A 22266-nucleotide genomic window follows, 5' to 3' on the forward strand; every position below is an offset into this window, starting at 1 on the left:
CTGAGGGTGTACATTTAAAATGTGAACTTAGTATGTAAATTACACTGAACACAACCTGTAAGCTTCAGGCTCGAGAAACAAGATTCCAGATGTTACATGAACAGAGAAATACCGATGGAGGGAGGATCCCTTGTACTTGTTGCTACGAGCAGGAGAAGGAATTCATCTCCTGACGTGCTGCCTGATGGCTTCTGACACCCCGTCACAGGGTTTAACGTTCAGAGGAGGGAGGGAGAGATTTACTGGAAACAAGGGTTTTCAAACACTGACTCAACCTTTGTGTCGACGGGGTCAGTCAGTCGCTGTTTCACTGTTTTCACCACTTCCTGCGCTGCGGCCAATCAGCTCTGTCCTCCCAGGGGGCCGAGCAGCAGATGTCCACAGTCCAAACCGAAGCATTGATCAATATTTACTCTGCAGACTCAAACACTGCTGCACAACACTGATTTGACCACTTCATCCATACACATATAAAACAGGGTTGGAATAACACAGCAACCCTGTCTTACATACCTCGTTATTCTGTCTCCATGTCACCAATTTACCAACATTTTATGTTATTATACTTTATTGTAATTATTTCTTTAATTAATTGATACCTCAGCTCTCATCTTAATATCTAAAGCCCAGCTGGGAGGGGAGGGGGGGGTAATAGGTTTTCACATTGTCAATTTGCCAACTTTTACAGAACATTTTATGGTATTACACATTGTTTTGCTCAGACAGAGAAAAGTGTTGTTGGATAAAGTAGCTGTGTTGAAATATACAGCTAATGTCGACGTGATTCTGATGCATATCCTGAATTCTGGATCTAATTATTAGGAGAGTTTGGGGCCTTTTAAATATATATGTTATACTTTTTAATATAAATATAGAGTTGTTGTGTCTTTTCTGTACAAAAAAAAAAGAATAAATGGCTGCATCAGCGTTCAACCGAGAAACATCCATGTTTTTATGTGAGCTGCTGTAACTAGACAGATTTTCAGCACCACGTTTAAATTCATATTAATTATGAACATATGACTCAAATAAAAGCCACCAGAGGCAGCGATGAGCGCACTGATGTTGAGCAGCAGTCCAACACAGGAAGTGAAGAAGAAGTCCTGGTTTGTATTGACCTTTTCTGTTTGACCTTTTTATCACTTCACACCTGCAGTCTGGCTGAAATTATCCTCCAGCCGGGGGTGAAGTTTGTATTTTTAACGTGCTGCCTGCTAATTTTATGAGACTGAAATACAGGACCTGGATCAGAGTGAGCGTTAACACTTCATCGTCATGCTCAGGTTCAAACACTAATATCATAAACCAGTTTCCTGAACGCAGCATCAAATGAACCAAACAGCAGTTATTACTGAACTGAAGACACGCAGATAAGAGTTTGAGCTTTTGTTGGTTTCACCTGCTTCACTTCATGCTGCATTCAATGACACATGGGAGAAACTGTAAATACCAACTCCAGACTAAGAAAAACATTTCACAAATTTTATTTCTAAAACAGTGAAATCTTGATCAGCTGTTGGAAACTTGACAGATTTGATTCTGATTTAGCAACTATTCAGATTCTTTTGGCAACTGGCAACTCTTCTGTCCATCATTTAACAATCTTTACTTCAATGTCTAATTCAAAAATGAGAAATATAAAGCACATAAAGTCAGCCTCGTTCTGGAAATATTTATAAGATTAAAGTTGAAATGTGGTTTGTTGGTACGGCTTGTAATCCTGATTTAAAGTTTTTATTTTCGTGTTTCAGTAAAACTAAGACGTTATTTTTCACATTAAGTGGGTATTATGTGTGAAAATGTAACTCACTGATCACAAAGAACAACCAGCTTCTCAATCAGTAACATTTTTTTATTTTTTACATTAAGATATAGAAAACACACGAGCCAAGAGAACAAACGAGACAAACTCATTTAATATGTTTCAGGAAAAAATAACAAATCAAACTAAATCTCTGCGTTAATTACGGTTGAAGTTGGTTCCTGAAATGAATCTTTCATTAAACTAGTTTCTGTTGCAGCATGTCAGAAGTCGACGGCGCCGCTTTCTCCACTGGCTTCTCATTGGCTGTCGTCATGGTAGGCGGGTCTTTCATCGTGGCCTCCACCCAGTCTACAAAGCTGGCCATGTTGGCGTACACCCCATAATACCCCGGGTATGAACAGCCCCGCCCCCAGCCGACCACGCCCGTCAGGAAGTGGGTGGAGCCATAGAGCGTGACCAGCGGACTGCCGTCGTCTCCGCGGCAACCCTCCTGCCGACCTTCCAGGTAACCGGCACACAGCATGTTGGTGGTGAAGTTGAACTCGGCTACTTGGGAGCACTTGGAGTTCGGGATGATGGGGACGGACATCCTGCGGAGGATGGGGGAGGTGGGGGCGGCGGGCAGAGCGCCGGGGCTCTCAGTGTTGCCCCCGCTGGTCCTCTTGCCCCAGCCGGACACGGTGTGGTAGCGGATAAGCAGCAGCTCCTTCTCGGTGAAGTCTTTAGTGGGCAGGCAGACGGGGAGGGCGTAGCGGTTCAAAGTGACGGGGCGGCTCAGCTTCAGCAGGGCAACGTCGCTGTCACCTGTGGCCGGGACGTAACCCTCATGGGCGATCGCCATAGAAACAGAGATCCTCTGCTCGGTGCCGTCGTCAACATCCAGGTTGTTTTCCCCTGGAAACAGAAAACAGAAGCTCAAACAGAAAGGCATTTGAATGGTCTTGGTCCGGATCAAACTGAGCCATGGTTCAGTTCAGTTTGGTTTGGTTCAGTTCGAGAGTGAAAACATTTTTTGGATGGTTCAGACTTTCGGACAGGAAGTTTGGCAATCGTCAGAACAAGAAAAAGGAAAAATGAGTGGCGGTAGTAAGTTTTTAATTCAAATATGTTTCGACACTCTCCAGGTATTTTCGGAGAGGATGAGAGAGCAACGCCACCTGAACAGAAAGTAATGCCATGATGATATTAATGTAGTGGCAATGAAATAAATCTGTTCATTCATTTTTTCTGCATTAATTCAAATGGTGGTAGAAGGCTACCCGCCGAATTGACAACATGCAAATCAATGGTCCAAATATCATCGGATAACTCATTTGTAATTCAAAAACCAAAAAAACAGTAAATCTGTTATTTGTTTCAAAACAATACTTGATTTCTAAACCAAAATTGCACGGTCTTTTGAATTTGGTTTTCTGGATTTTCGATTGGAAACAAAAAAGGAGTAGATCTTCTGTTTTTGGTTTCAAACGCAAAAACGATTTGGCTGAATGTCCGCAGACCTGTTCGATATTCAATCCAAAAAGGAAAAACGATACAACGAATCGGCAAAAACCAAAAACGGGCCGGGTTTGATTGGTGTTTCGTTATTTGATTCTGACACCAAAAACGTTTTTTTGTTTTTTGTTTTGAAACAAATAACAGATTTACCGTTTTTTGGGTTTTGAATTACAAATGAATTACGAATTATCCGACGATACTCGGATAGGGAGTATAGGGAGACGCAGCCCATGTAGGATGTACGTATGACATGTAAAGTTCTTTAATTGTAATGTCAAACTAAAACTAAGAACTAACTAATAAAAACATGAACCTCTGTTCAGACTTTCAGGTGTGAAAAAGGCTCTAAAAGACGTCTTCAGAAGAGACGAGATGACAACTTTAAAATCACCTCACAAGATTTTATAATTTAAAAAACTTTACAAACTGATCATTTGAAAGTTAGAAAGGAAACTTGCAACAATTTTATAAATTAGACGTCTTCAGAAGAGACAAAAAGACAGTTTGACTTCACACGTTAATCACTTTACAAAATCTTTACAATCTAACAAATCTTCATTGTTTAAAGAACAGATACATTATAAATACAAACACTGAGCTGTTACCTGCCACCACTGTGAGGTTTTGGGGGTCGTTGCCATAGATACAGTGGGCAGCAGTGATGACCCAGTCTGGACGGATCAGAACACCTCCGCAGTGACTCCGCCCATCTAACTGAACCAGAACCTGATCAACAGATAAATGTTTTCATTATTAGTTATGCAGCAGTTTAAATATCAGAGATTATAAACTGGACACTTAAGTTCAGATCACAAAATCTCAACTACAGGCCACATTTTTATTAAACCTGCAGTTCTCAATCATTCCTGCTGCCCAGAGGATGAACCTTCCTGTGGCGCCACCATCAGCCCACGTTTTCACGCAGATTGCTAGAAAATATCAGGGAAACTATTTCTTGGTTCACACATTCATGATCCGCAGAGGATCAATCCCAGCAGGCCGAGTTTTCTCTTTTTCAGTGACATATCTCAACATCTTCTTGATGGATTGGCACAAAATTAGGATCAATTATTATTCATGGTTCCCAGTAGATGTATTATAATGAGTTGTCTTTTTACAAACTTTATATTGCTTTCGCCTTCCCAACAGAGCAGTAAGAAACAGCAATTTATACAAAATTATACATAAAAAAAACCCTGAATTTATGAAAACAAACATAACCATTTTTACCCGCCAATTAAATTAAAAGTTTCCCGATCCGGCAACAGTGCTGACTAACAGTCTCGTACTCGAATATAAGACGCTGCTTCTTTTTCAAAGGTAATTTCAGGAGAAAAATGTTGTCTTATATTTGGGTGAACAGTATTTATTATGCCCGTGTTTACCTGCCAGGGACACTCTCCTCGGGGACAGTGATTGGCTCCCACCAGCCTGGTTAGACCCACAACACTCTGGTTCATGCTTGCCTCCCGTGGAGCCAGCTGACCACATGGATACTCCACTGTAGCACAAAAACACACAAGAAAAAACACACATGAAGAAGTTGTTCTAACATTTTAAAGCCAACATGTATGCAAGCAGGTAGTGTTCACACCCTGAGCGATGCAGTCTCGTCCGTTGTCGCCCAGCATGTATCCGTCAGCGCAGGAACATTTACGTCTTACTCCGGAGCCGTCACAGAAATGCTGACACCGTCCGTTCTGGTAAATGCACCCTAGAGAGTCTTCAAATACTGAGGAAATAAAGGTAAAATCACCATAAATTATTAGAAAACAATATATCAACATCAATATAGATGTTGTTAGCATCATAGTTTCTTCATCATTTGAATGAATCTACTTTTAAACATTTTATTTTTATTTTTTTACCTGTCTGACAGTATCGTCCTTCGAATCCTTCAGGACACTGGCAATCATAGGTGTTCCCAATATAGATACATGTCCCGTTGTTTTTACAAGGGTTGACCAGGCAGGGGTCACGACCTGACCAAAAATTATACTTACAATCAGAGGTGGAAGAAGTACTCAGGAGGTGGAGCTAGTTTACACTACTTTATATACAGTTAGCTAGTTTAGTCCAGTGGTTCCCAACCTAGGGGTGGGGCCCCTCCAAAGGGTCAGCAGATAAATCTGAGGGGTGGTGAGATGATTAATGGGAGAGGAAAGAAGAAAAAACAAAGTTCTGATACACAAATCTGTTTTCAGTTTTTGGACTTTTTCTCTAATCTTTGATTTTTGCTGAAATATTGGATCATTTGAACATTTATTGAAATGAAAGCATGTGAGAAGTTTAGAGGGAAAAATCACTATTTGGTGGAGCTGTTAACAACTCATAGACATGTGAAATGTGACCCCGACTACACACTGCTTTTTGTAAAACGTCAAAAATCCAAAAAGGTTGAAAACCACTGGTTTCATCTTTAACAATGTGTTGTATTTTAAAAGCTTGTTATATTATCCATTGTGTCAAATCTTCATCTGAAAAGTAACTAAAGCTGTCAAATAAATTTAGTGGAGTAGAAAGTACAATATTTCCCTCTGAAATGTAGTGGAGTGGAAGTATAAAGTACAACAGAAGAATGAGGATCAATACAGCACGATCACAGGGTCTCAAAAGTAGAGATACTGATAGATCAATATCTGAATGATCAGACCAAATCAATATAACTAATCACAGGTAGAATGTGAAAAAGACAAATGAATAACACAAAAAGGTGCTTGTGGCAGCAGTTTCTGCTTTTCGTGTCATCAGCATTTTTATATTTTAAAGTGATGATTAAATACATTTAAGATACAAATTGAGGATCCAGGTTTTGTTTAGTAAAACTAAACTTTATCCTGCTGCTACAAAAATTATTCCCTTAGCAGCACAAACAGTAACATTTTTACAATAAACAATATTGTCAAAGTAGTGTTTTACTTTACTAATATTACTCAAAAACAATAAATAACGCCCAAAATGTAGATTTTACTCACGTTCATACGTCAGCCAGAACTCCCTCTGAGGAAACAAACAAACAACAATTGTAAATAATTGTTTTATCATTAATACCTTTACAGTAGTGTAAACGTATTACTAAATAACGTTAAAGAAACAGATTTTTTAGGACTTTGTCCTGTTTGTCATCGTAAACTAAATGTGACGAAAAGACCGAAAAGATCCATCTGATAAATAATTCTATGTAATAACGATGCTAGAATGCTAAGTTTGAGATAATCTTTGACTCAAAACCTTCAGTTATGGTAGAAAAAGTTATCACTAGTATTTATATTCACATTTTAGAAATATAAACATAAAACTTTTAACTGCATCAAAATAATTATAATAAATTCTCAAAATATGCTAACACTTATGCTATCTAACTGCTAAATGCTAAATTTGGCAATTAATGTCATGCAATACTGAGAAAATTATATTTTATGAGACACACTTAAACTCGTCAGACAAGTTGTGACAAAAGAAGCCACTTTGAACAACAGAAGATCTGTCTTCCTTATTTGTTTACGCTAAAGCTAAAGCTAAAGCTAACATTTTTGTGGTAGAGTTGAGCCCCAAATATTTTCATAACCGATACCTCCGCTTTATACAAATATGTATTCTGTAAGAATTAGACTGTACTATATTCAAGAATGAATGACATCCCTATTGTAAATAAATTTCTACTTTTGAAAAAGTTTTTACTCTGATTTTCAAGGTTGTACAGATTTTGTCTTTAAAGAAAAGTATTTGTCTCTTTTTGTTGATGACTAAAAAATTTGGTTCTAAATTCATACAGTAAGTACAATTTCCAAAAAGACTTTGTCCTGTACAGACTTCACTACAGCGATTAAAAAGAAACCTTACAATCTCAGCTTCTTCTGATAACTGCTATTTAAAACTCAGACGGAAATAACTGACCGTCATGTCGTCGTCTTCGAAGACCTCTCGAGCCTCCTCGTAGTTGCAGATCTCCTCGATGCATTCCCTCTCCAGGTTTCCTTGTTTCAGCTCCTCTAGGAAGCCGCTGTTCGCTCGCCGCCATCTCTGCAGCACAGCGCTGGCCTCGTGCTTCTCTACAAACACTGAAAACAACCACAGAATACAATCATGTATTCACAGGGACCTTATCAATACCTCCAAATTAGAGATTTTGGATATATTTCATGTAAAAACGCAAAAATTTCCCCGACTCTCTTTGCACCATTTATAATGAACTACACATCAGTCGTTACAATATCTTTATATATGACAACAGCTTGAAAACTTTGGTTTAATTAACTTACTCTAAAAAGTACAAATCTGTGAGTTAAAACTGAAGCGCTGAAAGGGTTTGAAGTGTCTCCTGACACACTGAAATAGAAACTATCAGTTATGAAGTCTGCAATGAAAGCAGTTGAACTGTCAGTTAAATTGTAGCATTGAAGAGATCAAATGTAATACATGAAATCAGATAAAATCTGAAGAAGAAGGCGTTAGCTATGTTGTTAACACTACCACTAGCTAATGCTACCAACCAGAAAATGAACCAGGAGCTACATGGAAGCCAGGACCAGCCAGAAACAAGCATCTAATGTTTCTGGTTGCTAGCATTAGCTAGTGTTAGCAAGCGTTAGGTAGCATTAGTCATATTGTAATATTTATTATTTCCAAATGTGAGTCAGTTCAAATGTAATACATGAAATCAGATCAAATCCGAGTTAGAATGAGAGCTGAAAGTATGTAATAAAAACGTATTCAGATTGCAAAGTCCTTTTCCCAAATATTTCCAGATTTATGGAGGACCCTGAACATTGATAATCAGAAAACTGAATGAATAAAAAGTTCAGATGAATCTGAAATGAATAAAAACAAAAAATACATATGAAACAAAACATAAAAGTTAATAACAAGCTCCATCATTTATAATTCATTGTTTGTTTTATTGTTAATTTCTCCATCAGGAATTTTCAGTTGAAAGAGTTCCTTAAAAGGGGATGTGTCTCATTAACAGAATGTGTTTGTCCTCACTAGAAAAAATGAGACGACAGTGAAGCCTGAAAAGAATGTGGAAACAGACTTGAACTGATTTATAGTCATGTAGAAAACATGTCAGCGAGGCTGCACGAAGAAACTTTAGTTTAAAATGATTTTGCATCTTAAAATGTCGTGGAAGAAGTTGAGTTGCACAAAATTAGGTGCTCCTTTTAGGATATGTCCGTAAAAACATAACTTAGTTTTTTATGGTGATTTCTTTATTGTATATAACTCTTACATGCTAACTTATTGTTTTCCCAATATTTATGATCAGAATAAACAGACCTGCAGCAGCAGTGATGCCAGACAGCAGAATCCAGGCGGTGCAGCAGCTCCTCAGCAGCATGTTGACCAGTGTTCAGAGTCCCAAACCAAAAAACAAGGTCCCAGAGTGTTTTAGGAGAGGCAAGGCCTATCGTAGGCCACACCCACTGACACTCTGACCCTCAGGGGTCGAAAAACAATCAGGCCAGTAAACAAATGTGAAGAGGTCAATCATTCCAGTTTAAAAACCCTGAAGTTAAAGTAGATTATTGAGGAGATTACACAGTCGCCCAACCCTGAACTGCATGAACATACTGTGTACATGAATGTTGAAATCACACAACACACACTTGCAAAAATTAGCACACGGATAAAACCAAGCAAACATGCAGCCCACACACGAAAAATAAACTGTGTGTAAAGCAAATCTGATCTGATATGATCTTCAGTTTTATATATATATATAATATATATTATTTTTATTACCATTTAATCTGCTGAATACTTTATCTGTTAATCACATGGTCAGTAAAATGTCAGAAAAATATTTAGTTTAAAGACAAAGCAGGATATTTGTTACATCTGAGAGACTGGAAACTGCAAATGTTTCACATTTTCCCCATAAAATTCCTTGAATGGTTAATCAATTATCAACAAATCAATTGACTGATTCATCATTTTTGCTCTAAAAGTGACAGAAATGTGTTAAAGCTTCAACTTCAGAAGACAAACACGATCATAAATGTCTTTTAGGTGTATGAAGATGTCAGTTTAATTTACAAATTTAGAAAAAAAATCATATTAGTTATTAATATAAAATGTGAATTATAATTTTACTAAGTTATATTTTTAGATATAATTTTTACCTTTGAAGACACCTTAATATGTTTCAAGTCTTCAAGTTGTAGTTCCAGTACAATTGGGAAACTTGATATATTTGTGCTAATTAATACTAGAAGTGCTTGAAAAAGCAAAGAAAATGTACGCCGCACGTTAGCAAAAGTCCCTGTTGAAGGTTATTAAACGTGAATTTAAAGTGTTAATAGACAACTTTTTTTTGCTTCAACTTGTCATTATGAAGTAAATGCTGATTGCACAGTGTAATGGCTAAAGAATAATGACACCATCTGCGTCACGCTTTCATGATACATTTCTCCAGTGAAAATGAAGGTTCGATTTATGGCACCATTTCACAGCCAAAAGAAGAAGAGGACAGCGTTAGCTATGTTGCTAACACTACTGCTAGCTAATGCTACCAGCCAGAAAATGAACCAGGAGCTACATGGAAGCCAGGACCAGCCAGAAACAAGCATCTAATGTTTCTGGTTGCTAGCATTAGCTAGTGTTAGCAAGCATTAGGTAGCGTTAGTCATATTGTTAACGCGAGCTAACACTAACACTAGCAGCTACAAACAAATGATCCGCTGTCTGTTTGATAATCTAAACAAAGAACATGTTTTCTTGCAGTGGCCTTTCTAAAATGAGCAGTGGTAAAAGTTACTATATTCTGTTAAGATCAAGGAGTTGAAAAGCAGACAGATGGTTGAGTATTTATTATTTCCAAAGTGCTGTTGATCATTTCTTCACGGAGCAAGGCTCTGAACATTAATACCACTTGAAAACACTGGGGGGGTTGAAAAGTTGTCTGTTTCTACTTTAGTGGATAAAGAGCTGTATTGTCAATGTACAGTATTTTTAACCCGAGTTAGATAACCACCTTCCTGCTAATTAAGCAGTTGTTGTTGTTTCAAAGTCTTCTGCTAATTTGATGAATTCTCAGTCGGAAATCTTCACTGATGTGTTTTGGAGAATAATTTTTTCAGGATTTGATGGTTTAATCATCAAAAGTAAAGACACAGACAAAAATCTGCACATCAAGAAGACTTAAATGTCAAAAAGAGAGATTCAAATTGTCCATTTGTTCATAAAACTGCACATTTTTTTAGATTTACATATGAATTATTTTCCATAAAGCAAAGCTAGTTTAATACATTTGACAATCTTTTCTCTTCTGAGGGCTGAAAATGTCCGCTGTGTGAATACAGTAAATTATAACATAAGAACTTGAGGATCTGCCAGCGTATGTTGAGCAGCGCTGTTCTCAGGTGGTCAGGTTGTGCAGTAAAGCCTTGGTGTTGTTTGTCGGCTGTTCTGGTCTCGCTGTTCGGTTGTGGATCCACTCCAGGTAGTTGGACACCCGGGTGTAGATGCCGTAGTTGCCCGGTCGGGCACAGCCCTTCCCCCAGCTGACGATCCCCAGCAGGAACGTTGTCTTCTTGTACGCCGTCACTAGCGGCCCGCCACTGTCGCCTTTACACGAGTCCTGCCGGCCCTCGATGTACCCGGCGCAGAACATGTTCTCGGTGAGCACCACGCCACTCTCCTCTACACACTGCTGCGTTGGGATCCGAGGTATTTTGAGCCGTCGCAGCACATGTGAGGTGGGTCCGTTCTCCCCCCGCCTTCCCCAGCCACTCACTGTGTGCTTCATGATGGCCCAGAGGTGGTGGTCTGCCAGCAGTCTCGTCGGCAGGCAGGCTGGGACGGCATATGGCGTGTAAACGATGGGCGACGCCAGGCGCAGGAGGCCGATGTCATTGTCAGCGGTGCTCTTCACATAGTGCTCGTGCATAATGATCTGGGCGACCTGGACGTACTGCTCCGTGCCCTCATCCACCTCAGTGTTGTGTTCGCCTGACAGACAAAGAGCAGGGTAAACAGTGAAAAGAGTTTCCCTCCAAATCAAATGTTCGGCTAGCTGTTACAGTGTGTTTAGATACAATTATATATTTAAAACAGATGGAATTGACCCTGGGCAGCGCAGACTGAGTGAAAAATTTGAGTTTATTTTGAGTCCACTTTGGGAGTGGTTTTAATTAATTTCTCCATCAAACATTAATAACTAATAATCAGATTTCATTAGTTTGTGAGCTAACAACCATTAGCTTAAATGGCAGTAACATGACAACACTGCAAATTGTGTGTTGTCATCAATAGTTGAGTCTACAGTGATTAGTAAATTTAGATTCCGAACACTATTTTTTAAATTTATTTAAAGGCGAAGCATGGTGATGGATTTTTAGCAGAAAGTTATGTATTAGTGTGTACGATAGTACTATGCTATACTGAAAATTAAATAAGTACATATAGTCCATTAGGTGGCAAAATGTGAAGTTGTGAAGTAATCTATTCATGTGTTCATTCTCTGTACTCTCTCTTCTCTATTTTATTCAGAAGTTCATGTTTCAAAGTCCAGCAGGAGGCTGGAGACGGTTGTTTTTCTGCCTTGGTGTGATTGGACGGATTCGTACCTGCGACCACTTTTAGAAACTGCGCGTCAGTGTCCTCCAGGCAGTGAGACGCTGTGAGGATCCATGTAGGTTTATAAATCACACCTCCACAGAAACCTTTGCCCTTATACACCAGCAAAACCTGGAGGAAACAGGCGGTAACATTCTTATTTGAAACTTTTTTTCAGTATATTCCTCTCCTGAATCTGTTGGTAGTTCAGATTGTTGTCCACATACTTAAACAATCAGAAAGATTTCCTTTGTTATAATACTATATTTTATCTTTGGAAACTTTGGGATTTCCAGCAGAATCTGGTTTTGGCAGAGTTTCAGAGGGTAGAGTCCAGTTTTCTTTCTTTTTCCTGGACTCCCCACTCTGATACAGTATGTCCTCTGTGCTGGCAGCAAATAATGAATCAGAGGCTCAACAGTAAACAGGTGAACTCTCCCTTTAACTTTACCTGCCAGGGGCATTCACCTTTGGGACACTCTACTCCACCGACAATTCGTGCTCGAGGGTCGAGCTGCTTGGCTTTATCTTCTCCCTGCAGGACGGGGACCATGCCGCACGCTATCGACTCTGAAATGACAGGAAAACAAAATCTTTAACATGAATCTTCAAACCAACCTGCAGAATGTTGAGTTTATTGAAGTCTTTATTGTTCACAGATATCATAGAGTTAAATTTATTACTTAACAAGATATTTTTAAAACCAAATATAAAGAAATTTAAAAACAAGTTTTGGACAAAGTTTTTTCTCTGATAAGTCAGTAAAAAGAGTTTGGTTTATCTACTAATTCTGATAAAAGCAAATTTAAATGAGATGTTTCTGTTAAATTAAGATTATATGTTAAATTTCAGATAATTTAATAGATTTGAAGATTTTTTAAAATGCCTGTGAACATCCTGTTCTAACCTCAGCTGACCTTCTTGTGCAAGATTTTACATAACTGACTCAAAAAAACATTTTTTTTGTTTGTACCTCAAGTGATCAGTATGTGTTTTCTGCATAAATTGCTTTTTGAAAACTGTGGTAGACCATTTACGCTGGGTAAAGGGAAAAGATTGTTAGAAAAGTTAAGGAAAAAAAAAAGATTAACTAATATAAAAATTACAACTTACTAAGTAAAAATAATGGCTTACTAATATAAAAACTATGAATTCCAAAGTAAAAAATATGAGATACTAAGTCAAGAATAATAATTTGCTAATTATGATAAATTGCCACTTCAAAATTAATGACCTACTAGGCCAAAAATTATGAGATACTAAGTCAACAATCATGACTAACTCAAAAATAATTGAGTCAAAAAATTCAGATACCAAGTGAAAATGAGGAGATGGTCAAAAAGAATGAGATACTGAAAAAAACTGGCTCACTATATAAAAATTATTAGATTGTATAAAATAACATGTTGATTTACAAAGAGAAAATTCACAGTAATTCCTTCAGAATTGAATTACTTTGTAATTAAGTCAAAATTAATTACACAAAATTACTCACATAAATATGTGATGTATTGACTCAGTATTAGTATTTTTGTTTTTTTGTCACTCCTAACATTTCATGCATCTTTTCTCCTCCTGTCGCCTGAATCAGAGGGTTTTATTAAATCAGAGACCAACTTTCCCCCTGTCATGTGCATGATTCCTCTCCGTCCTCCCACCTTTTGCCAGGCAGCTCGTCCCATCAGTGTCCAGGAAGTAACCGTCTGCACACGAGCAGTTAAGTCTATGTCCTCCCTCGTCTTCAACACAGAAATGTTCACAGCCTCCGTTGTCCAGCAGGCAGGTCTCGGGGTCGGGGTGGTATTCTAAAACAACGTGTTCATATTAAAATAGTCAAATATTTGTATATCCACACTTCTCTTTTTGATACCGTAGTGTAGTTTGTTGTTGTTTAACAGAATATGTTGAATTGCTTGATGCATCTGTATTACATAAAATTGAATCTACAGTTAAAAAAAGTTTCCTGATTTATATCAGGAAATATCTGATCAAATAGTAAGTAACAAACCTAAGAATCTGACCAAGCATCCGATAATATGGACAGATATCAATTTGGTACTCAGACTTTCAGACAGAGATTGCACTCAAAGATCTGAGCCTCAACTTACTAGAATTAAAATTTTATATTCATTTAGATTCCTGAATATTTGAACATACGTAAAAGAGGATTTTGGGACACAGGACTGGAAGCAGGGTAAACCTCTAGCTCTTAATTACATATTTAATAACTCAAAAGTTGTCTTTGCAAGTGTTAGTACATGCATACTAGATTTATTCCCTTCTACAGACTGAGCCTTAGTTATTAAGGGTTTGTGAAGTTTGTGAAATGTTCTCACCGAGCTCACAGTTCAGTCCGCTGAACTGTGGCAGGCAGTAGCAGGTGTAGGATGAAGCCTGGACAGAGCAGCTTCCACCATTCAGACAGGGGTTCAACTTGCAGCTGTCTGGTACTGCAGGAGGACAAAGTGCTCATTAAAGTTTCATGGATCTCACAATCAAGGTGTTGTCAGGCTCATGGTTCACTCCAAGAACAACCTCTGACTCAGGACCTTCGTTCTACATAAACAATCCTGCATGGCCACGTCCCAGAACTGCAACATTTAAGTCACTCGGCAACAGATCACATCCTGTGAGTTTGTATTTTTAACATTCTTCCCAAAACACATTTTTTCAAAACAAGTGGGAGCTCGGTGAGATGGCCATCCAAGACTGTAACACGCTGTGTGTTAGCAGCTAATAGATCTTCTACTGGTAATGATACTGAAGCAACAGTTGGATGAAAGTGTGGCTTCTTACTGTTATAGGTCTTCCAAAACTCGTCCTGAGGAAACAGAAATGTCACACGTATTAGTCAATATAAGTCATTCCCAAAAATGAAAGTTTGGTTTGCAAAAAGATAAAACCAGTTTAATGACGTAATACTGACATTATGGAAATATGTAATAATTTTTAACGTTGTGTTTTATCTGTGTATTTGCAGCTCGTTTTCTGGTTGTGTTTTCTATATTTGCAGCGTGTTTCTGTATTTGGTTGTGTTTTCTGTATTTGCAGTGCGTTTCTATATTTGCAGCGTGTTTCTATATTTGGCTGTGTTTTCTATGTTTACAGCGTGTTTCTATATTTGGTTGTGTTTTCTATATTTGGCTGTGTTTCTATATTTGGCTGTGTTTTCTATGTTTGCAGCGTGTTTCTATATTTGGTTGTGTTTTCTATGTTTACAGCGTGTTTCTATATTTGGTTATGTTTTCTGTATTTGCAGCGTGTTTCTCCATTTGGTTGTGTTTTCTATATTTGCAGCATGTTTCTGTATTTGGTTGTGTTTCCTGAATTTGCAGTGTGTTTATACATTTGCAATGTGTTTCTATATTTGGTTGTGTTTTCTATATTTGCAGTGCGTTTCTGTAGTTGGTTGTGTTTTCTGTCTTTGCAGCGTGTTTCTCTATTTGGTCGTGTTTTCTGTATTTGCAGCGCGTTTCTGTATTTGGTTGTGTTTTCTACATTTGAAGTGCGTTTCTGACCATTGAATTGACCATCTGTATTTAAAAACAGATGGTTGTGTAGTAGCTCATCAGACTCACCGTGATCTCGGTGTGTTCAAACACCTCCCGGGCCTCCTCGTAGGAGCATTTTTCCTCCAAACACTCCCGCTTCAGATCTCCCATCTTTAGCTCCTCAAGCCAGCCTGAGTTATACCTCCGAGTCCGGACCAGGACGCCGTGGGCCCGGTCTGGATCCAGGAAGACTATGAGCCAGAGGAGAAAAGAAGAGTCACTACTCTGGAATTTATGCACATTAGCATTAGCATCACGCTAGCAAAGCTGTTGATTCTTATTCCTGTTTACATTTTAATTCACATGTAGAGTCAATACATGGTTAGACTCTATTATGAAACTGGGTAAAACTGACATAACCTAAATAGTCATGTCAGCAGCCTGTACAGCTAATTTTAATTTTCTTTATAGAGTTTTATGTGGTGATTTACAACACAGATGTTGACTTTTATGTCCTGTCATATTGAAAAGAGGAAACAACAAACAGCCAAAATCATTCTGAGTACAGTTGACTTCTACTTCAGTAAACTGTGAGCAAAATAACAGTTCAGTTATTGCAGTCGGACATTTTGCAACATCGCTCAGTCTGCAGTTTCCTCACCTGATGCCGGCTGGCAGCTGGAGAAGCTGAAGACGAAGGTGACGAAGACTTTCAGCCACATTGTTGATTTCCATTAGAAAGTTGGTGCTGTGCTGTTCTGTGTGAACCCAAAGGTGCAAAGTCTGGTCCTCCCCCACCCACAACTGATCACATGTCCCAAATGGAAATACCCCGCCTGACAAAGCAGACTGACAGCCCTGAAATACTGCTTTAATACATCTCTAGTATGCATGGATGTTACAGACGCTAGCATGGGGCTAGTTACACTAGTATTAGCCTAAAGTTAAAGGATCACTTCAACATTTTGGGAAAATGCTTTGCTGTCTAATATCATGGAAATTAATGCACTTTTCTGAAATAAAACATTCAGGGAAAAAGCACAGATGCACCATTTTACACAGCAAACACAATCTATATTTAATCAGTATGTCTGTTGATTAGGCCGCCATCTACTGACTAAATTGACAAGACAACATGCATCAGGATCTGGAAACCAAGGATGTGTTTAGCTTAGCATAAAGACTGGAAGCATGACTGCTATCCCAGCTCTATCAGAAGAAAAAAGACACACTTGCTGCAACGTAACATTCGGCATCTGAAATCTACACTCATGAAATAATGAGGAAAGACAGTAAAATCAACTATTGGTCTTTATTTTATTTATATGTTGAGCCAAAAGCATTCTTACGTTACTGAGAAAATATAAATTACAGACACAATCACAAGTGTTTGCATACAAAGTGAAGATTTTTATTGATGTTTATTGTTTCATATAGCAGAAAGCTTATGAATGATTTCTCTTAAAAAGACAGACTAAAAGTTCTTGTTTGTTCTTGACTTTGTGTGTAATTTTTTAAAGCTCAAATTCAATTTAAGTGAAATACTGTATTGTACTTTTCACTATACTCTAGCGTTCTAGCGTTAGCTTTTATTTAATTCATGGTTTAGGTGTAAGACTGTCACATGCCAGTGCGGACTCTGAACAGGTTCATCCGGTGGACATGATTTTCTGGATCCAGTCCAGGAAGTTGCTCACTTTGGTGTAGACGCCGTACAGGTTTTCTTTGGCGCACCCCTTACCCCAGCTCACCACGCCTGTCAGGAACCACGTTTTCTTGTATAGCGTGACCAGAGGGCCACCGCTGTCACCGCCGCAGGCATCTTGCCCGCCGGTCCTCCGCCCGGCGCAGAGCATGTTCCTGGTGATGTTGAGCTTGGTGTGGAGGCGGCACTCCTGCAGCGGGACTCTCGGCAGCGTCAGGCGCTGGAGGATTCTGGCCGGAGGGCCGTGCTGTGCCAGGCGGCCCCAACCAGATACAGTTGCGTGTCGAATGGTCGCCAGTGTCCGGCCAAAGGAACTGTTCTGAGCCTGAAGACAAATCGGCACCACGTAGAGACCCAGTTTGATAGGACGGTGAAGCTTCAGCATCGCCAGGTCGGAATCGAAGCTGGTGTGGTTGTAGTTCTGGTGGATCAGGACTTTGACCACACGACGCTTCTGCTCAGTCTTCTCGTCCGCCCACTGGTCATGCTCACCTTCACAGTGAGAGCACTTTTGTATTTCATATTTTTATATCAAATTAGTAACAGAATCGTCATTTTCTTTCATATGGAGCCCAGCAGATGTCAAGAGAGGAACATATTGATTCTCTTAGTTTTGTAATTTTTATTTTTTGACAATTATATTTGGCATTTTTGCCTTTATTTGACAGGTGAAAGTGCATAGAGTTGGTTAGAGAGAGAGGTATGACGTGTAACAAAGGTCGGTGGCTGGAATCAAACTTTAATTTGAAACTTAAATACTTAATACAGAATAGAAAGACATTAAAAAAGGTAGATGGGGTTAGAGGAAAAAGTAGAAGAGCCAACTATGAGTATTTTCTCTACTAAATTGTCTTACCCACGGTGACGTGGTAGATGCCGTCAGGGTTCTGCCAAACACAGTGTGCTGCAGTCAGAATCCACTGACTGGACAGGACGATCGCTCCGCAGGTGAAGTTGTGATTTTTACTCAGCAGAGCCTGAACAGGGAGGCAGCGTTATCATCACATGCTGTATAACAATTCATTCTCAACTCTCAGATGTCCATCATCTTATTCCTCTTTAACTCACCTGCCAGGGACAGTGTCCTTTGGGACAGATCTTCCCATTAACAACCCTGGGGGAAAATCCCAACTGTAGTCTTCCACAGGGGACGGCATCTAGACCAGAGAGACAAGAGACTCGATATCAAAAACGTGTACGCACTCCTGGACCACAGCGAAAACTAAACACTTTGGAAGAAATGTGAAGTGTGCTTTCTGCTTGGTAAATTGCCCATAAATCTCTTGGTAGCTGAATTGCTACTCAGGTGTCATACGGTGGTTGGTAAGTAGCTGCGAGGGTGTTAATAGGTAGTAAATATTATTTTAAATGTAGGTTAAAGTGTGTTTCTGGGTGTTTTCTAGTTGCAGTGGCTTTACAAGACGTTTCGAGGGCTTTAGTTGGTGGTTGTTAGGGCATTCCTAACCACATAGAGTCCCATCAAACTGGGACTCTATGTGGTTGTTTTCATGTTTAGATTGATAGGTGTTGAGGGGTGTTGCAAGGTGGTTGCTAAGATGTTCTAGATGGTTGCTATGGTAATTCTTGATTTTTGGTAATATCCACAGTCACCGCAGAGAAGATGACTTCTTCCTAAGTTTCCAAAGGTTAAAAAAACATCAAAATAGAAATGATAATCTTCTAATCTCACATGTTGTCCTTTTTGGTTGTTTTTAACTTGTACTAAAGAAACAGAATCACTGATGTTGTCTCCACTGTCTCAGGTTTCTACAGAACATTAGAGAAGTTTTCAATCTTGGTCGGCCTGTGAGGAGCTCTGACCGTGAGGCATGCAGGTGCTGTTGTCCCGATCCAGAGTGTATCCGCCAGCGCAGGAACAGATAGGAGATCGATCCCGTGACTCTCTGCAGAAATGTTCACATCCTCCGTTTCGGTAGCGACAACCGTTGGAGGACAAACGCACTGCGTAGAAACACACATACAAACCACAACTTTGTTTATCATGACAGCATTTCCTTTCATATAAAAGCGTTCATTATGTCGATGTAGTTCTTGCCTTTGTCACAGTTGTGTCCATGGAAACCAGGTGGACATTTGCAGGTGTAGGTGTCGATCAGGCGAGTACAAGTCGCTCCGTTCTTACAGGGAGACTTCAGGCATTGATCCACGCCTGCAAACAAGAAGATGTTAGTGTTTTAACCCTTGAAAGTTTGGTTCATTTGGCAAAATGTTGTTTGATAAGCAGAATAAGTACTAGTGTATGTCCTCCAGAAGGTCTCCTGAAAAGGAAAGAATACACAAATTAATGACAACAACGGTAACGATTATAAACCATATAATGCCTGTTAGATTGAGTCCTGACTGACCAGCTGCTGTGGCAGTGCAAAGATCTCCTTGGCCTCCTCGTAGGAGCATTTCTCCTCATGACACTCTCGCTCCAGATTGCCTGTCTTCAGCTCCTCCAGCAGGAAGTTTGCCCGACGACTGCGACGCAGGACAACATTCGCCTCGGGTCCGCTCACAAACACGCCTGTTACATATAGAAGTCATCATTTCAGAGAAGTTCTTGAACACCATAATGTCTCAGTGTCAAGTGTGTAGGATCAAAAACTCTTGACTTGAAAAGAAAACAAAGAATCCCACAAATGTCCATCACTTGAACTTAATTAACAAAATGTTTCAGTTTGTTCTGAGGACTGAAACGTCGTGTTAATAACGAAATTCATACGTCTCTTTGGTTCTACTTTGCTCTAAGTATCCGTCTGGTTGACGTCACGTTTCAGTTGACAGAGAAGTTCTGGTTGCGGTTGTAAGAAGCAGTGAATGTTTTTCAGAATGATGAAAGAAATATGTTGATTTAAGAGCTGTTATTTCTGTAAGTACATTCACCCAAGTACGGTGTTTATGTTGCCATGTGATGCTACTTTCTACATTTCAGAGGGAAATATTGTACTTTCTACTCCACTACATTTATTTGACAGCTTTAGTTACTTTTCAGATGAAGATTTGACACAATGGATAATATAACAAGCTTTTAAAATACAACACATTGTTAAAGATGAAACCAGTGGTTTCCAACCTTTTTGGCTTTTGACGTCTTACAAAAAGCAGTGTGTAGTCGGGGTCACATTTCACATGTCTATGAGTTGTTATTTGTGAATCAGAACTTTGTTGCCCGACCCCTCAGATTTATCTGCTGACCCTTTGGAGGGGCCCGACCCCTAGGTTGGGAACCACTGGACTAAACTAGCTAACTGTATATAAAGTAGTGTAAACTAGCTCCACCTCCAGCAGCTACAACAGTAACATGCTGCTCTAACACTGATGCTTCACTATTAATAATCTAATGATGTCATATATAATAATATATCAGTCAGAGGGACCAAACCACTACTTTTACTGCAATACTTTAACTACATCAAGCTCATAATACTTATGTACTTTTACTGCAATACTTTAACTACATCAAGCTCATAATACTTATGTACTTTTACTGCAATACTTTAACTACATCAAGCTCATAATACTTATGTACTTTTACTGCAATACTTTAACTACATCAAGCTCATAATACTTATGTACTTTTACTGCAATACTTTAACTACATCAAGCTCATAATACTTATGTACTTTTACTGCAATACTTTAACTACATCAAGCTCATAATACTTATGTACTTTTACTGTAGGAGTATTTATTCATGCAGGACTTTTACTTGTAATGGAGTATTTTTACATTGCTGTATTGATACTTTTACTTCAGTAAAGTATCTGAGTACTTCTTCCATCACTGTCCATCTCATTCACTCTTGTCACTGTTTTTTGTAGCGATGTAGGAAGATTTTCCCATTTTTACTTGTGATAACAAATTATGATTAATCAACAGTTTTTTTTTTCTAACTCTGTCAACGAGCACAAGTCCAGATTTCGAGCTCTCAGAGATTTGGAGCTCGACTCAGCTGCTCTTCGGCTCAACTGAAAGCTGACAAACAACAAAGTGGAAAACAATCATTTCTGTTTGTCCTTACGTGATGTTTTTGTCAAAAAGAACAACAAAAATCACAGTTCAAATGCTAACTGTCGGATTGACTCTGCTGCTCAGAGAATGTCACACTGAACAGAAGTGAAGGATTGTTGCTCCAAGTTTCCAATGTGGCTGAAAACAGAAGAAGAGGAAGATGAAGAAGAAGATTATAAGAAGAAGGAGAAGGAGAGGCAGAGGACTGACCTCCGGGAAGCCCAGTGCATGCTGGGATAGAAGCGATGAGGAGTCGTAGGAAGAAGAGTCGCTTCGTTCCTCTGCTGATGAACGCCATGTTTGTTCTGAACTGATCAAAGGTCACAAAAGCACACAAACTGTCTCTGAAAAAACACACTTTCTGTCAAGTACACACACAAACGCAGTACTTCAAATACTAACGTCACTGACGTCAGCACTGAAAACACCGTAAAACATATTTTCTCAATCAGCTTCTTCTTTAACTTCTTACATGAACATAATAATCTGCCAACAGTTATTTCATGAGAGATTTCTGTATCTTGTGGGTTTTTTTCTGACTGGTTTGAAGGCGGGGCTCAGTAGTGATGTCACCTACTTTCTTACACCAATCAGGATTTAGCAAGATCAGTCAACTCTTAATAGATAAGAGAGACTTTCCACTTTTTATTTAAACTTATCTGAGAGTTAATTTTTACTTTGCAGATTGAGAATTTAGTTTCCAAACATGATGATCTTGAGACTGACTATGAGTTCATTCTTCACATTGAGGAAGTGTTTTAAATCAACATTCACTTTAATAACAACTTCTATAATTACAACTCAAATACACTTTAAATTAAAGGTAGATGTCATGCAGGCCAAATAAATAAACAGAAATATCGTTCATGTCTCTTGATGAAAGTTTTCAGCGATCAAACATTTATTTCTTAAATTTTATCTCTGAAATGTTCTGCTGATAAACAATCCTTCTTAAAACTGATGTTGAGTGACTGCTGATTGTCTCATTGTCATGATTTTTATCTGAAAATACACAATATACATCTCCACACAGGTTATTTAGTCCGAGCTGCCACTTGAGCTGCGTCATAACAACTTATATATCAGAGCTTTTGACAAACTGTGTAAAATTTAAATTTAAACTGTGTTTTAATTGTGATACTTTCAGTGAATCCCTCAGTTTCTTTGTGCATATGTAGTTTTAATAGAAGTGAAACATGTTGATTTTAGTGGAGCTTTGAATCAGATCAGACAAAA

The 22266-nt window shown here is 38.8% G+C and overlaps 3 protein-coding genes and 1 long non-coding RNA gene across 4 annotated transcripts; 1 reads left to right on the top strand and 3 right to left on the bottom strand.

Moving 5' to 3' along the window:
• Window positions 1–1960: 1960 nt before the first annotated feature.
• f7i (coagulation factor VIIi) lies at window positions 1961–8825 on the bottom strand. The gene is made up of 8 exons (XM_067583833.1): window positions 8540–8825; window positions 7160–7323; window positions 6238–6262; window positions 5131–5244; window positions 4857–4994; window positions 4648–4763; window positions 3868–3988; window positions 1961–2659 (listed from the first exon to the last, which is right to left on the bottom strand). Exons 1-8 carry the CDS (start codon window positions 8598–8600, stop codon window positions 2001–2003), a joined length of 1398 nt encoding a protein of 465 aa, XP_067439934.1. The 5' UTR covers window positions 8601–8825; the 3' UTR covers window positions 1961–2000.
• LOC137177502 (uncharacterized) lies at window positions 2181–18865 on the top strand. The gene is made up of 3 exons (XR_010926137.1): window positions 2181–2270; window positions 11753–11894; window positions 18778–18865. It is a non-coding gene; the product is annotated as an uncharacterized lncRNA (long non-coding RNA).
• On the bottom strand, window positions 10057–16535 carry LOC137177483 (coagulation factor VII-like). The gene is made up of 8 exons (XM_067583834.1): window positions 15971–16535; window positions 15397–15560; window positions 14615–14639; window positions 14155–14268; window positions 13477–13623; window positions 12270–12388; window positions 11830–11950; window positions 10057–11212 (listed from the first exon to the last, which is right to left on the bottom strand). Exons 1-8 carry the CDS (start codon window positions 16029–16031, stop codon window positions 10620–10622), a joined length of 1344 nt encoding a protein of 447 aa, XP_067439935.1. The 5' UTR covers window positions 16032–16535; the 3' UTR covers window positions 10057–10619.
• Window positions 16608–21556, bottom strand: f7l (coagulation factor VII, like). Its single transcript, XM_067583835.1, has 8 exons — window positions 21241–21556; window positions 19381–19544; window positions 19269–19293; window positions 19071–19184; window positions 18836–18976; window positions 18083–18171; window positions 17871–17991; window positions 16608–17506 (listed from the first exon to the last, which is right to left on the bottom strand). The coding sequence occupies exons 1-8, from the start codon at window positions 21326–21328 to the stop codon at window positions 16959–16961; spliced, it is 1290 nt and encodes a 429-aa protein (XP_067439936.1). The 5' UTR covers window positions 21329–21556; the 3' UTR covers window positions 16608–16958.
• Window positions 21557–22266: the final 710 nt, after the last annotated feature.

Source organism: Thunnus thynnus, chromosome 24 (genome assembly GCF_963924715.1).
Source record: "Thunnus thynnus chromosome 24, fThuThy2.1, whole genome shotgun sequence".
Taxonomy (NCBI): Eukaryota; Metazoa; Chordata; class Actinopteri; order Scombriformes; family Scombridae; genus Thunnus; species Thunnus thynnus.

Coding starts and splice junctions, on each gene's coding strand:
- f7i (XM_067583833.1), bottom strand. CDS start 8,600: ATGCTGCTGAGGAGCTGCTGCACCGCCTGGATTCTGCTGTCTGGCATC. Junction 6,263..7,159: donor TCGAAGACGACGACATGACG/GTCAGTTATTTC, acceptor TTGTTTCCTCAG/AGGGAGTTCTGGCTGACGTA. Junction 3,989..4,647: donor GAGGAGAGTGTCCCTGGCAG/GTAAACACGGGC, acceptor TCTGTTGATCAG/GTTCTGGTTCAGTTAGATGG.
- LOC137177483 (XM_067583834.1), bottom strand. CDS start 16,031: ATGTGGCTGAAAGTCTTCGTCACCTTCGTCTTCAGCTTCTCCAGCTGC. Junction 15,561..15,970: donor CAGCTGCCAGCCGGCATCAG/GTGAGGAAACTG, acceptor TCTGGCTCATAG/TCTTCCTGGATCCAGACCGG. Junction 13,624..14,154: donor CGGACTGAACTGTGAGCTCG/GTGAGAACATTT, acceptor ACGTTGTTTTAG/AATACCACCCCGACCCCGAG.
- f7l (XM_067583835.1), bottom strand. CDS start 21,328: ATGGCGTTCATCAGCAGAGGAACGAAGCGACTCTTCTTCCTACGACTC. Junction 19,545..21,240: donor ATGCACTGGGCTTCCCGGAG/GTCAGTCCTCTG, acceptor TATATGTAACAG/GCGTGTTTGTGAGCGGACCC. Junction 19,185..19,268: donor CTTCTGGAGGACATACACTA/GTACTTATTCTG, acceptor TCTTGTTTGCAG/GCGTGGATCAATGCCTGAAG.